The sequence below is a fragment of the Electrophorus electricus genome, chromosome 5 (genome assembly GCF_013358815.1).
Source record: "Electrophorus electricus isolate fEleEle1 chromosome 5, fEleEle1.pri, whole genome shotgun sequence".
NCBI classification, from domain to species: domain Eukaryota; kingdom Metazoa; phylum Chordata; class Actinopteri; order Gymnotiformes; family Gymnotidae; genus Electrophorus; species Electrophorus electricus.
The window spans coordinates 9,085,804-9,101,327 of record NC_049539.1 but is presented as its reverse complement, the minus strand read 5'-3'; the positions used below and the strand labels follow the sequence as shown (position 1 = coordinate 9,101,327).

General features: G+C 41.1%; 2 protein-coding genes across 3 annotated transcripts; one reads left to right on the top strand and one right to left on the bottom strand.

Annotated features, from left to right (window-relative positions):
* Nucleotides 1-348: 348 nt before the first annotated feature.
* On the bottom strand, nt 349-5,517 carry naa50 (N-alpha-acetyltransferase 50, NatE catalytic subunit). 2 transcript variants are annotated; one of them, XM_027008093.2, is made up of 5 exons: nt 5,305-5,517; nt 3,239-3,375; nt 3,032-3,151; nt 2,683-2,749; nt 349-2,445 (listed from the first exon to the last, which is right to left on the bottom strand). In XM_027008093.2, the coding sequence occupies exons 1-5, from the start codon at nt 5,310-5,312 to the stop codon at nt 2,268-2,270; spliced, it is 510 nt and encodes a 169-aa protein (XP_026863894.1). In that variant the 5' UTR covers nt 5,313-5,517; the 3' UTR covers nt 349-2,267. The 2 variants fall into 2 exon arrangements, with proteins under 2 accessions (XP_026863894.1, XP_026863895.1); XM_027008094.2 differs by having other exon boundaries at nt 3,239-3,372.
* Nucleotides 5,518-5,947: 430 nt separating this feature from the next.
* atp6v1ab (ATPase H+ transporting V1 subunit Ab) lies at nt 5,948-14,462 on the top strand. Its single transcript, XM_027008039.2, has 15 exons — nt 5,948-6,055; nt 7,893-7,987; nt 8,114-8,242; nt 8,841-9,055; nt 9,576-9,713; nt 9,858-10,009; nt 11,156-11,318; nt 11,414-11,522; nt 11,656-11,778; nt 12,138-12,252; nt 12,439-12,502; nt 12,584-12,787; nt 12,910-13,004; nt 13,111-13,282; nt 13,629-14,462. The coding sequence occupies exons 2-15, from the start codon at nt 7,906-7,908 to the stop codon at nt 13,719-13,721; spliced, it is 1,854 nt and encodes a 617-aa protein (XP_026863840.1). The 5' UTR covers nt 5,948-6,055; nt 7,893-7,905; the 3' UTR covers nt 13,722-14,462.
* The last annotated feature ends 1,062 nt before the right edge of the window (nt 14,463-15,524 follow it).

The window sequence follows — 15,524 nt, the reverse complement described above, 5'->3', positions numbered from 1 at the left end:
ACCCATCCTACCGGAGGGGGACATATAGGCCAATGATGAGCCAAGACGAAACCTAACGGGCGTAACGTGGCTTGCGACACGCTGTCTGATTGACAGAAAAATATTTTTTAGGGAAGTGGCTAGTTTACTGCAGTGAAAATAAAAACTCGTACTCTTTCCTTATGCAGTAATCAATATACAGAGATATAAAAGCAGGAAAAAAACATGGCAACTATAACAATATCAGGTTACTAAAACAAAATTGTGGGGCTGGAAGTTCAGGTTTTTCTAAGCCTCAGAAAGTCATCACCCTGTGAGGATTATTATTATTTTTTTAAACTTACATGTGTAACAGCATGTTCTCCCACATAATGCAAATAGTATTTTTATTTAGAGGTTTAAAAGTTTTACAATATAGAGCTCCAGAAAAGACAAAATTCTCCAAAGAAAGAAGGAAAACATGCTTGTACTACAATGGAGAGGGCATGTGCCACCTTGCATGCAGTGTCAAGGCTTCTCCTGGGGGTCTGGCCCTCTGAATTCTGTATAAGGAACCTACATATAAAAACCATTTGCAACTGTCCCACAATACAAATAGGAAATGGGTGTCTGTCAGTGAACATCACTGAAATGATAGCGATACACTGGAAGATTTTTAGCTGGCAGTATTCAAAAGAGAACACTGCTAAGCTTCAAATCTGCACCCAGGCAATGTGTGAACCGCAAACTGTTTCACAACACACCACGTCCAACTGTTAAAGGCGGGAGGGACAAAAATTCAGGCCGAAGGCATCTTCAAGAAAACTGATTTCAACCTTTGCAGGAAGTTTTCCTCCCAAAATGTTAGGCCAATTCTAGTACTTCGTACCACATGAACCAGCATTCAGGGTCCAAAAATGAACCACTGACATCAAGGCTTACATTCTGCATAAATTCACATCAATAGGCTTTGTTAATTAAACAAGAAAGAAAAAGAAATACAACTTCATTTTGGGTTGGTTTCATGTTTACCTGTCTAAGCAGTTAATCTGCTCTAGGTCTCATAAGCAATTAAAAAGAAATTTCTGAAACAGTCAATAAACTCCCATTTAGCTATTAAATATATTTTGGTGCCATGTTCAAAAGGATGGCTATTCTGCAGAATCTGAAAGAGATACTGGAATTGTCTATTGACAGCCTACAGCAAAAATGTCTTTTAAATTCCTATTTTGCCAGAGTTTAAAGCAATTCAACCACAAGAGCAGAAAAGGATGTGTACATCCAAATAGTATTTAGTCAATGAAGCCTATTAAAATGACCGTTCATGGAATGTGAGCTTGTGGCAAAACATGTGTCTATGCTGGGACATATATGGAAACAGGGTCCCAGACTCTGGGGTAACCAACAGTAAATCTCTTCTGTAGAAGTGATATTCACAAGCCTTTTCCTAATTATCAGCACCCCAGGGAAAGCCATGAACCAATCGGCAATTATGGTGGTGAGGGGTGGGGGATATTAAATAATGGGCAGAGAAACAAAAACCATTCAGAAATGAGAGTGGAGTGCATTTCCCCAATCTCACCTTCTGAAACCATTTTACCTTGTTGTCTTTTGTTTGAGGAGGCTATATGATCCTATTGCCCTCGAGGATGGGCAGACTGGAAGGAGACTGACATCATATGCAGTACTCCTCCACTGCATACTGCCTGTAAAATGAAACATGCCTCAACCACCAGGAGGGTTCCTTTTCCACGTGTCCTTGGGCTTAGGTGGTGAGGTGACGGAAGTTCCAAAAGTCACCAAGACGATCCATAGCATGACACCAAGGCCGCAAGCTAGGACCATCTCTCTTCAGAAAATGTTCTATTTAAAAGAATCTCCCCTCTTTTTAGTTCTATGGTCTTGTCCAAACAACAAAAGTCATGTCCCCTTGCCTTTAACAATTTTAAACAAAATGCAAACAGTATGCTTACATACTTAACCTTCACCATGTCTACTGGTAACAAGTAAGCTGCTTTATGGAGCATGTATTTATTCTGCCTGAAAAGAAAAGTAAAAACCTCATGTTCAATTTCAAATCTCTAAATGGGGAAAAAAAAGAAGAAAAAAAAAATGCAAAACTGATGGGGACTTAGTTTTTGTTTGTTTTATATATTTTTTGCAAAATAAAAGGCAGCAATTTTTATGGACTCGTTTTCTCTTTAAATTGCCCTCTGAAAAAGTGGTGTATCTATAGACCCTGGGGCATCTGTCACAGTTCCATTTTAGGAGTGCGGACCGGGACGAATTGCTGTAGCACGCTTCAGTCGCTACTCAGCCTTGTGCAACTCTCCTGCCGGGGGTGCACATGGGCTACGCAGGCTCTTCTGGAGGACATGGGCATCTGCTGGCTCTATCCTCTTGTAATAGTTCTTTTTTGTTTCAATGATCTCAAAGCCAAATTTCTGGTAGAAGTCAATTGCAGACTCGTTGCTGATCTGCACATGACTGGAAGAAAGGGAGGGAAGGCAGGCATTAAAAGGTGGTCAGTTTAAAAGTATATCATATTTATATAAGTATTTATCACTCAATTTTCAGTTATCTGTCTATACCCAACTTTCTGCACTACTCTGCATATGCTGGCCAACATGTAGCATTGTTGGATATGGAAGGTTTTCACTATTGATTGTTTCAGCAGTTTATTTTTGGTGAAACAAAGTTAAGACAAATCAGTTGAGAACTTACAGGTAAATGTTGTCAAAAGTGCCATCCTTCTCGCAAATGTTCAACACATGGTTCAGCATCTTTGTTCCTTAAATCAGACAAGACAATTTAAACATTAAGATATTTGAACTTGAGCAAACATTAAAGACTTAAAAAGATCATCAAAAAACTATTTCAACTTGAGCAGAACAAAGAAGAAAATGTGCATTGTTCAACTCTAACACATTGCTTCAAGACAACAAGCAAACTGCCAATGTGCAGTTATTCCATGAATCGAATATTAAATTAATCCATTTATAGTTTGGATATAGTAGTATAGGTAAGGTTTTATATGTTTAATCCGGCTTTGTTTTCTATGAAACTACTTTACCTATGCCCAGTCTACGGTAGGGTGCTAGACAGCCAAGTGTCATGATGTACAGTCTTTTCTGGTTTTGGGAATGGTCCACCCTACAGCACACTGCCCCAACAGCGATGTCATTGAAGTATGCTGCAAAACAAGATTGAAGAAATTCATCTCAATCTAACCCCAAGACAAAACAATTTGAGTGTGTGGTTAGTGCACTCACTTTCTTACCTAGCTTAGCAAGCTCTCCAACTTCTAGTACGTCTTTGTAGAACTTGTCGTTGTAACTGACAGGGAAGATGACTTGGTTTAGACGCTTGAGCTGTTTAATGTTGTGGGGGGTAACATCCCCCAGCTCGATCCGGCTACTGGAACAAAAGCAGAATGGTCAACTGGCTGCTCATTGAAAAGAAAAAAAAAAAAAGTAAAATTAAAAAAGCAGAACAACATTTTTGCATGTTTTAGCCAAATAAATGTTTTTGTTGTAGCTCAACTGTTGCAACCTAAAATCAAAAAAGAAATGGGTGCATCAGCCTTGCTTCTTTGTCTTGACTAAACCATACAAACTGGCTGATACAGGGAGAAAAGACTTGGCTGGCCTGTTCACGTGAAAATCACCACCCCTCAAATAGCTTTTACATTTAGTTAATTATAATTCAAGCTTATTTCAAAGTTATCAAACTAGAAACAATTAGCCAGCTACATGTGATAGCACTGAACTTGAACATGCCATTATGACTCCCAGGTTTAAGTGTATCAGAAGTTTGAGTTGCTTCCAATTGACCCCAGTGGTGGGACTATGGAGGTATTTATAGGGCAACTGCATGCTAAACCTCCAAAACAACCCAACAGCTGCGTGTCATGTTTTTAGGTCACACTCCTACTGCCACTGGTAGAATAACAAGTACAGTTAATCAGAACGTCTGGTTCTCTATTCCAGAGTAAACCAATCTTCAAAAGAATTCTCAGCTTCATCTTTCTGCTTTTAAAACCAGGCAGAACTAAGAGTAACCTACCTGCTTAACTGCCCCAGGTTTATAGGGTTTGGAAATGGTAGCATATTAAAGCGTTAGTATATTACATTTCACCAGGTCAGCACTCAGTATGCATCTAGAAAAACCGGCAATAACAACAGAGAACCAGAGGCGTCTGAGTTTATGAACTGCTTCTGAATCTCTCTTAATGCAGGAGGAAATTCCATCCCATAGCGATACTCTGACTGACAGTACAATCAGGTGAGAATTTACACAAAAAACCCTCATCTATTAAGCTGCTAGCATACACCAAACAGTTCAAATCTGCTTCATTCCTAAAGACGTCTGCGCAGCTTTTCTTACTGAAGACAACTATTAATATTCTAACAACTAACGTTAGATAGGTGTGCTACGTCTAATAATTAACAGCCAACTTAGCTAGAGCTGCTCTTACTGAACAGCTAGCGAAGTAGGTAAGAAGCTAGCTAGCTAATGCATGTTATCCAAGTGATCACATATGAATGTAGCTAGCTGTAGTCCCCGGCTTTATACAGCCAGCAATCATCAACAAGTTAACGTTGGCCTGATTCATCAAAGTAATGTTATCCGCCAGTTTACCTGGCTAACTGTTGGCCAGACGCTACTAGTTAGCTACAAAGGACATTCTATCAAGCTAGCTAAACCAATATCTCTTGACTGCACAACGAATAGCTCGCTAGCTCACGTTAGCCAGCTAATTAGCTGGTGCAGGTGAGTTGACATAGTTAACCTACACTACATTTTTTTCTACAGAACGCATTTTAGAGGCAACTGGTAGTCGTAAAAATACAAACTTTGAAGGTATACAGAGACCTATATTACCCGCGAAAAGGGAAACAGTTTGCTAGCTACCCATCTTATTAATGAAAAACAAGCATGGAATCTACTACCAGGCTAAGCATGTAGCTAACTACCCAGCTAGCTAGCCTCTCATAGTCTGACTCAACATTTTCAGACTTAGATTCGACACAAGATTCAGCTAGCTAGCAGGCACCATACGAGCTTCAGCGGCCATAGGCTTGTGTACACTGACTATTTAAAATAATATGCAACTGAACGTCTAGCCGTACTTAACTAGTTGCTAAGCGAAGCAGTTTTAAACCCTCCAATTTGCACGAATGTAATGCGGCGCTGTCGTTGGCAAATTCTTTCTTCTTACCGCGCAGATAGCCTAAGCTAGCTAGATAGCATTGCGAGCGACTCCCCCGCCCCCCCTGTTGAAAGGAGAGGAGGAAAACTTTAGTCGCGATAGCCAGATATATCAATCTAGGTAGTGCTACTCACCCTTTCATGTTGAACGGAACTCGTTTGTAGTTGAAGACACAGGCGACGTCGACAGTATTTTTCAATCCGAACAGAGAATTTGTGCTAACTTTGGGCTATGGTTGACTCTCGCTGTACCCACCACATGTATGTTGCTAACCAACTAGCCAGCTAGCAGTACTTGCTCCGCCGCTGCTGTGGGTAGAGGCTTCTGTCAACTCAGGTCGCCTTACATTAAACTAGCAACAACAAGCAACAGGAAGCGTTGGGAGCACAGGAAGTGGCGTTTGGTGGCTCTCTGCCCAAAAAATAAAAGTCGCTATAGCTAAAATGCCATCATAAAATAAGATCCTCTCAGTATTTTTAAATATTTACATTGGATTATATTGGCGTTCGGTGACCTTAGTGTTTTATAGTCTTAATTTTATGTGCGATAATTGAGAATGATTGACCAATGGGGTTATTCAATTTAACATATTAAATTAATGCTTTATTAATGCTAATGTCTGCTAATTTAAATTAATACTATAAATAATTTCAGTTAAAGTAACATTAATTATACTCATATTTGGAGTATTACCAAAGTCCTTATAATGTCTCAGGTATTATCAAATCCTGGTTTTAAACGCTACCAGGAGGTGGCGGTACGTGTGTTTTATCCTTAATCCCTTACAATATTACCATCGAGTCAATAAAGTCAGCTGATCTTTCCTGATTTCACTTCATTTTAGTAAAGAGTATTTGGAGCTTACTGGTTGTCTTAGAATTTCAGGTATGTAACATTTATTAATTTTTACAAACATCGTATGTTATTGTCTTTTCATTTAAACGATTTTGGTTTAGTGCATTTGTTTATTTTCATTGTAAAGTCACATACGTTGGCTGACGACTAGATAGCTGGTTGGTTAGCTGGCTAACGAGCTAGTTAGCTGATTCATTTGACGTATCTCTTCTCTCGGGGTGTTAATCTACTGGAGTGCAACAAAGAAGTGTGTGTGTGTCAGTCACAATTTGATGCACCTATATCTAGTTATTTGTGCCGTCAAGTGACCTTGAGTATGAAAAAGATGCTAATTATATACCGTTAAATTATAACGTTTTTAAAGAAATAAATCATAATATTAATTCTGACAAAGTTCAGTTAGTGTCTTCTGTTACGATTGCAGTATACGGAGGGTTTATGTTTTGGATATTCGTTAGCTAGCTAGCTAAAACGATGCTTAATTTTTCTTCTATTGCATCCAGCCCCTTAACCTTGGGAATATTATTCTTCAGGCTAACCTTTATCTTTTTGACCAACTATTGCAGTCGGTTCTTGACCCGATGCAAATTATTTATAATAATTTATCTTGTATTTCAGTATAGATGCGAAGTGGCATTGAAGTGTCATCCTTGTTAAAACAAGATAAAATGGGATGCTCAAATTCTGCAATTTAATAAATGTATTGGAAATTCGTAACGGATAGATTCTTTTCCACACCCTTTGTGATGTTCAGTCACTAGCAAACCTAGCTATCATAAAAACAACTGCACATTTGAGCCGTTTCATGGTCATGTGAACAATGCGATACCTCGCAATCAGCTTCCTTGGGGGGTGGGGGGGCAAATGGGAATCTATGCTTGATTTTTTTTTTTTGGGGGGGGGGGGGATTGCAGTTCTCAAATATAGTTTTATAGAAATATATATTTCAGTGTTCGAGTCTGCTAATTTCAAGGTAACACATACACGTACCACTACAGCATTCAGGTTAACACCAGCATTCACAGTACACGAAAGTGAAAGGGGCTGAGTATTGGAAATGTCATGTGAGGAACACGAGTTAGACTTGTTCCTTTTAAGACTGCAGAACAAATTAAGTTGGGCAAAATAATCCATGTGCAATAATGGAATTTTATGGTACTTTTATTGCTCATATGTTAATAAGCAGTAGACGGAGATATTTTGTGTTTTATTTTTTCCCGGGGCTTCTCTAGTTTATCGCTTGGTGCTGCTGTGGCAAAGCAGTATAGTCTCCCCAGACATCTTCCTGTCTGTGAGACTTACTTCATGACTGTGTGATTTAAAAATCAGCTGATAACTAGCAATCACACAGTTTTATAGTATGTGGAACTAGGAACTCATCCACACTAGGAACCTCTGTCATTTTGAAGTGCTGAAGTTGCACTGTACAATACATAGCTTTGTAAAATAAGTTCTAAATGTACAGTTGAATAGAGTAGGATACCAGAATGCTGTGACTTCTGCATAATGTTTGACTTAAAAACACAGAAGTTTCACACATTTTGTGTTATTAGATGCAATCATTTCATGCTTGTAGGCTACTACAGACATTAAGATTTCGTGAGGTTCTCTAACAGCTTACTGATTGGACCCTTCTTCAGGTCTATATATGTATGCTGCAATTTAAAGTGGCATTTGATTCTGATTAAGAGGTACACAGTTGAGTTTTTGCACTAAAAACATTTTAGTGCAAAACATTTACACAAATGTATAGAGAAGGGTTTCTGTCCAATGAACCAGGTACCAGTAACATATGAGCAACTGAATCACCTACGTACTGCATTTCACATTCTTGATGTCTGATACTGCCGTCTCATCTGCCCCTTAGACACACTGCAAATATGGACTTCTCCAAGCTGGCCAAGATTCGAGATGAGGAGCGGGAGGGACAGTTTGGATATGTGCACGGCGTGTCTGGACCTGGTGAGTAGCGTGGAGGAAGAATTATGTTCTGTTGGGCAGAGCATCTGTGTCACTCTCACTGATGGTATGCAAGTGTGGATGGCATGTCAAGTCAAATGTGTGCCTGTGTGTGGGCGCATCCTGCAGTGGTGACTGCGTCCAGCATGGCTGGGGCAGCCATGTATGAACTGGTGCGCGTTGGCCACAGCGAGCTGGTGGGAGAGATCATCCGCCTGGAGGGAGACATGGCCACCATTCAGGTGTACGAGGAGACATGTATCCTTTAACGGCACTGGCCCAGTGGCGCCTCAGTACAGTATGTGAAACAAGAGAAAGTAAGATTGTAACTGGACGTGCTCCATCATCTCTAATGATGGTGCTGAAAATATAATGGTATTATTATTATTATTATTATTATTATTATTATTATTATTATTATTGTTATTGCATTTTATTTACATATCATATTTTGACCCAAGTGTACAAAGTGCTTTTTTTAAGTAATAATAAATCAACAGAAATAAAAAAAAGAAAAAGAAAATAGAAAAAGATGCTGATAAAGTAATGGTAATAAAAAGCAGTTTAGACAGGGAACAGCCAAGTGTTCCATGTGCCTTCTCGGCTAGTGTGCTCACTGCCTCAGGCTTTCACTGTGGGGCTTTCTGTTTTAAATGTGGGGTGATGCATAAATGTCCTCTGAATCGTGATTCCATTTTAAGCTCTATTACCCTGTAGCAACTACAAGTTGGTAGTATTTGCTGATGGATCGGGCCATAATGGCATATCAAGCATGTCTACTTTCCATCCTCCACACGTGCTAGTGACAGTAACGCATGCTTTGTTGAGCCAATCATTTTTCCTGAGTGCAGTTCAGCTGGCGTGTGTGTCGGTGACCCAGTCCTGCGGACTGGGAAGCCCCTCTCCGTTGAACTGGGACCTGGGATCATGGGCTCTATTTTTGACGGCATCCAGCGTCCACTCAAAGATATCAATGATTTGACCAAGAGCATCTACATCCCCCGAGGAGTCAACGTCAGTGCCCTAAGCCATCACCTCAAATGGGAGTTCTTGCCCTCCAAGAGTTTGCGGGTGTGTACTTGTGTGAAGTTAAAGTGAATTAACTGAATCAGCATTTGTAGCAAATAACGTAAGGTTCAATAGCAAACATGCTGTGCTCTAGAAGGTGCCTGTTTTCTTTCTGTGAGAAAAGTCGTTAATGTTTGTAATGACTTAAACTGATCCCCAGTCCTCTGAAATGCTCCCCTGAGAGCTAAGCTGTGTGGGTAAATAAAATATGAATCATTCTTTACATATCTGGTTATAAAGTCTGTCATTCACACCAGTAGTAAAAAATGATATAATACCAACAACATAAAGTCCCCAAAAATCTGAAAATCTGTATAATATGCATATCTACTGATTGTGTTCTATTTCCTTGATGACATATTTAGCACATATTTAGTGTCGCATTCTGATTTGCTCCTCAAAGAAAAATCCTTTTAATTCAGAAAAGTCATAGCAATTCTGCACGTCAGACAGAAAGGAAAGGTGTCAGTGGTTTGCAAACACATTTTGAAATGAAATGCTAAGTCCTTCTCCTCCCACTCAGGTTGGCAGTCACATAACTGGGGGTGACATCTATGGTTTGGTTTCTGAGAACTCTCTCATTAAGCACAAGATCATGCTACCTCCCAGAAACCGCGGCACCGTCACCTACCTGGCCCCGCCTGGCAACTATGATGTCTCGGTGAGTTCTGTGGCTGCTTGAGCTAAGCCACACAAAACCACCACACTAAGTAATAATGTGGAGTTGGTGGTGGTGTGTGAATGTCGTTTTTGTGTGTGTGTGTGTGTGTGTGTGTGTGTGTGTGTGTGTGTGTGTGTGTGATAGGATGTAGTACTGGAGCTTGAGTTTGAGGGGGTGAAGGAGAAGTTCACCATGGTGCAAGTGTGGCCTGTCCGTCAGGTCCGACCGGTTACTGAGAAGCTGCCTGCCAACTATCCACTTCTGACTGGCCAGAGAGTGCTGGACGCTCTTTTCCCGTGAGTGGGATATGGATTTGTCTTGTGTAGTTGATTGCCTTTAGGTACTTGTACAGCTATACTTATAGGCCATCAGCGATTTATTTATTTATTTATTTATTTGGGGGGGGGGGGGGGTGTCGGTCAGTTCTGCATAGCTTACACAAGGACTGTGTTTCCAGTTTCATGAATCATCAATGTCCTGTTTAAAAAAAACAACAAAAAAAACAAACAAACAAAAAAAAAACCTCCCTTTTTGCCTTCAAAACCATAGCATTTCTTTGTGGTGTAGATTCCGCTAGGTGTTAAAATCGTTCTGCAGGAATCTTGGCCCACTCGGACAGGATCGCTACTTGATGTTGCTGCAAATCAGATGGAAGTACTGACATGCTCCGAACAGCATGTTCCTGGAAACAATCCATGACTATATGGCCTGTAGAAAGTGTCCTTCTGCTGTAGAGTAAACAGAAGCCATGGACGGAATGAATTTGGTAAGCCCTGCTGTCCATCCACAGGTATCAGAGGACCCAGGGAGTGCCAAGAAAACATTCCCCACATCATTACTCCACCTCCCTCAGCCTGACTTAACACCTGACAAGAAGGGATCATCAATTTATGCTGCTTGCTCCAAATTTGGACCCTCCCATCAGCATGGTGCAATAAAAATATGGACTCATCTGACTAGGCAACGCTTTCCACCTGCTCAGCGATCCAGTTTTTGTGCTCTTTTGCCACTAGAGTCTCGTCTAAGGGAAATCACAAAAGGCAGCACTCGGACGGGTCCTCTGCTGTTCTAGCCCACCCGTGCTAAGGAACGACAGGTTTGGCTGCAGTTTGCCTGACTGTGTACCACCTGTTTGGCAGAGAGATTCTCGGCACCCTCCCCTGACCCCTTTTATCGCCGAGTTATGTCCTCAGGATCCCCTTTTGCTGGATGTTTTTCCATTATGCTCAGTATGCTCTCAGTACTGTTGTACGAGGAAACCCCACCAGGTTGGCGGTTTTTGAAACTGGCCCCTGCTACAATGGCACTGATGACTGGGTCTCACTCTATTCGAATATTTCTTTATTTAATTTTCCTCTCCGTGTGTGTGGCTTATTTTTATTTATTTATTTATTTATTTATTTATTTTGGGGGGGGGTTAATCTGTTTTCTCATGCTTGTAGGTGTGTGCAGGGAGGGACTACAGCCATTCCAGGTGCTTTTGGCTGTGGCAAAACCGTCATATCTCAGTCCTTGTCCAAATACTCCAACAGTGATGTCATCATCTACGTGGGCTGCGGAGAGCGTGGTAATGAGATGTCAGAAGTGCTGCGAGACTTCCCTGAGGTGAGAATTGCCATAACAATGCAGCTTTAGGTAGCCAAAGATTGATTTGTGATTGGCTTTCAGGATGATTGACTGACTGCACTCTTATCCAACAGCTAACCATGGAGGTGGATGGTAAGGTGGAAAGCATCATGAAGAGAACATCTCTGGTAGCCAACACCTCTAACATGCCTGTAGCGGCTAGAGAGGCCTCCATTTATACAGGTACCAGCCTGTCAGATATCGGTGCATTCCTGCAAAGTCATTTTGCATGTCATAACTAGCACTCCCTTAATTTAGTTCTTGAGTTTGAATATCAAATCTTTCATAATTTATGTGGAAATATCCCCCCCAATAGGAATCACTTTGTCCGAGTATTTTAGAGACATGGGTTATAATGTGAGCATGATGGCTGACTCCACCTCTCGATGGGCAGAAGCTCTCAGGGAGATATCTGGACGTCTGGCTGAGATGCCTGCTGGTAAACAAAAAATCTACAACTTTTGTAATTACCAAAGAAGGCTACAAACCTCACAGTTTCTCTCTCTCTCTCTCTCTCTCTCTCTCTCTCTCTCTCTCTCTCTCTCTCTCTCTCTCTCTCTCTCTCTCTCTCTCTCTCTCTCTCTCTCTCTCTCTCTCTCTCTCTCTCTCTCTCTCTCTCTCTCTCTCTCTCTCTCTCTCTCTCTCTCTCTCTCTCTCTCTCTCTCTCTCTCTCTCTCTCTCTCTCTCTCTCTCTCTCTCTCTCTCTCTCTCTCTCTCTCTCTCTCTCTCTCTCTCTCTCTCTCTCTCTCTCTCTGTGTGTGTGTGTGTGTGTGTGTGTGTGTGTGTGTGTGTTAACAGATAGTGGTTATCCTGCCTATCTGGGTGCTAGATTGGCCTCCTTTTATGAGCGTGCTGGCCGGGTGAAATGCCTTGGTAACCCTGAGAGAGAAGGCAGTGTCAGCATAGTGGGCGCGTGAGTACTGCCTCTGAACACAGGGGGGAGCTGTTCGCTTCCCTTTTCCCCTCACTGCTGTTGAAACACTATTTCTGCAGAATGTGTCAAAGGTTTGTTCCTCATACAAAGAGTGCACAAAATAGAGCTGTGCCAGGTTCTGTTATTAGGTGTTTACAGAATAAGGTGTTTTGCATTTTTCTGCAGTGTCTCACCCCCTGGTGGAGATTTCTCAGACCCTGTGACGTCTGCTACTCTAGGTATTGTACAGGTAAGAGCTCTTAGCGTCAGGATCACATACTAAAACCACTAAAGCCCTTCTGTTTCTTACTCTCGTTATTTTCCCTCTTAGGTGTTCTGGGGTCTCGATAAGAAATTGGCGCAGAGGAAGCATTTCCCCTCAGTAAACTGGCTGATCAGCTACAGCAAGTACACACGTGCGTTAGATGAGTACTATGACAAGCACTTCCCTGAGTTTGTGCCTCTGCGCACAAAAGCAAAGGAGATCCTACAGGAGGAAGAGGACCTGGCTGAGATTGTCCAGCTTGTAGGAAAGGTGAGAGAGATCCTGTGTGTTTACTCCTTAAATAACAAACACAACTTTTAACCAGTTTTATAATAATGATAAGAACAGTGAAACAATGTTTTGTTTCATCTGTTTGTTTTTGTTTATGCCAGGCATCGCTGGCTGAGACGGATAAGATCACACTAGAAGTTGCCAAATTGATCAAGGATGATTTCCTGCAGCAGAACGGTTACACACCTTATGACAGGTAAATATGTGCATAGATGAAACCATGTAGCTATAACAGACCTTCTGAAATCAGTGAGCTGTTGCAAATGCTCCGCCACCCAAACCTTTCCATGTGACATTTCCAGGTTTTGTCCCTTCTACAAGACTGTGGGTATCCTGTCCAACATGATCGCCTTCTACGACATGGCGCGCCACGCGGTGGAGACAACCGCACAGAGCGACAACAGGATCACCTGGTCCATCATCCGTGAGCATATGGGAGAGATCCTGTACAAGATCAGCTCCATGAAGTTTAAGGTACACACCACCCAGTTTTAGTGCCATTCAAAGGGATGTAATGAGAATTCATTGGATTTGAACTTTAAATTATAAATCTGTGATATTTAATGTGGCAACATAAAAGCATCTGTTCAAGTCAGATGTTCAGCAATTTGGCACATTGGGGTTTCTAGTTCTGTAATGGAACTGAAGCAGGAGAAAGAAGAAAACTCTGTTTAGGAAGGCTGACAACTGTCAATTCCATGCTCTGCATGTCCTTGATTTTCAAGGGTCCCACGTGCTGCATTGTGTGAAAATGTAGTTGTTGCTAAATCGTGGCTCGCCTTGTTCTTAACTGGTGTCTCCGTGTCTCCCCGTCTCTCAGGACCCTGTGAAAGACGGAGAGGCTAAGATTAAAGCTGACTATGCCCAGCTGCACGAGGACATGCAGAACGCCTTCCGCACGCTGGAGGACTGAGGTCCCTTCCTAGGGCCAGTCGTGCGGCAGGTGAATGCACCGCTCTGCTGCGGTCCTCTCCACCTGCCTGCAGTGACCTATGCTGTAGCCACGCATTCCGCTGCTTCGCTTTCCCTCCTTCTTATGTAACTATGTTGTGGTCTGAGGTGTCTTGGCATTCATGCATGTGAGCCATTTTTATTCAGTGGTTGTTGCGTGTGTGGTGCGCGCGTGTGTGGTGCGCGCGCGCGTGCGTGTGTGTGTGTGCGTGTGTGTGATGTATTTTCATACCTACTAACCTCTGCCTCATTCTTCGGTGTATTTTTGAGATTGTCCAGTATCTAGTTGTAGATTTCATACATTCATTTGGTGTAATTATTGTGCCAATTTTGTCTGTGTACAGAAGATTTGGGAGCCATAATAACTTCAACTGATATTTATTGCAAACATATATTGTACTTAACTGCATTGTTTGTTTTTGTTTTACTGTTTTAAGCTGTATTATTATCCAGTACAGCCATTGTATGATTGGGGCATTGCGGTTCTCTTTTGCACTGCTCATGTGACCGTGTTTAAGTCCTGAAATAGTAAAATTATGACACATACAGGTTTTTATTTTTATGTATTTATTTTTTGTAACGTACCCAAGTGAGAACTACATTAGTGATGTAGGATATGTGAAGCTGACAGTGCTGATCCTGTTCGGTATATGTGATTTTGAGATTCTCTTTGTCAAATATATTGACTGATTTCCTGATTACACTCCTGTCTAATAGCTGTATCTCCAAAGTATATTTTGAAGAGTAGCGTAAATCCAGTTTACTCTGAGAGGTCAAGGGAAAGGTAGGCAAAGCTGAAATCTTGACTTGGCCACATTTTAGTGAGTCAGAGTCTTCAGCATTTCAGCTCTGCACTGTGAGACTGCTCAGTTGTTTTAGCAGTGGTCACTTTGATTACCGGCTTCTGGACCTCACGTCACAGAGCAGGACAATCCAGTTGTTCTGATTAGCACCCAGTTAACATTAAATGTCTAAATTTATTTTAATATTTGTTGAATTCCATAAAGGGAAATTGATAGGGGTGTAGTTAAAAACCCTTCTCACTGAAACAAGTATGTGTATCTGGACACTCATTTAGGTGCCTGCAGCATAGGAAGTAAATGCTACATCTTAGAAAAACATAACAAAAAATAACTCATATCAAATGTTATGCTAAATAGTAGACTGCTAATGAATAATTGCACAAAAATATCAAATTATTTTTTAAATAATTTCATAGAATATTGACCTTTTTAAAAAGTCAAACGTGTCTTATTTTAAAAGATATCGTGTAATCAGATGGGTTTTTTGTTTGTTTGTTTGTTTGTTTGTTTTTTGAGTAAAGGTTTAAAGTCTCCTGGATGACAAGAATTTGGTTCTTTATCAGCTAAGAAAAACATTGAGCACTGCACTGTCATTCTGGGGCAATTTCTAAAGCACCTGGTAAAATAACTACCAAAATATGCAGTTTATCCTACGTCTATTATGAGTTTATGTCTGTATAATGAACTGGGACTCTTGCTTTATCCCCCAGTAGTGATTTATCAAGTCATATTATGCCTGTATACCACACAAGACACAATGCTTACTAAAGTTAACTTTCACTCACACTAAAGTCACTGTTTACAATCACACAAATTCCTCTTTACTTGAGAATGCGGTTTCTGTCTCCCAGGTGTTTTATTTAGATAAAAAAAACAGTGAAAGGGCACACAATAAGTGAAATAACAAGGAAGCATCTTGAACTATAGTGAGGGCATGAAAACGGCAAAACCCTGGCACACAT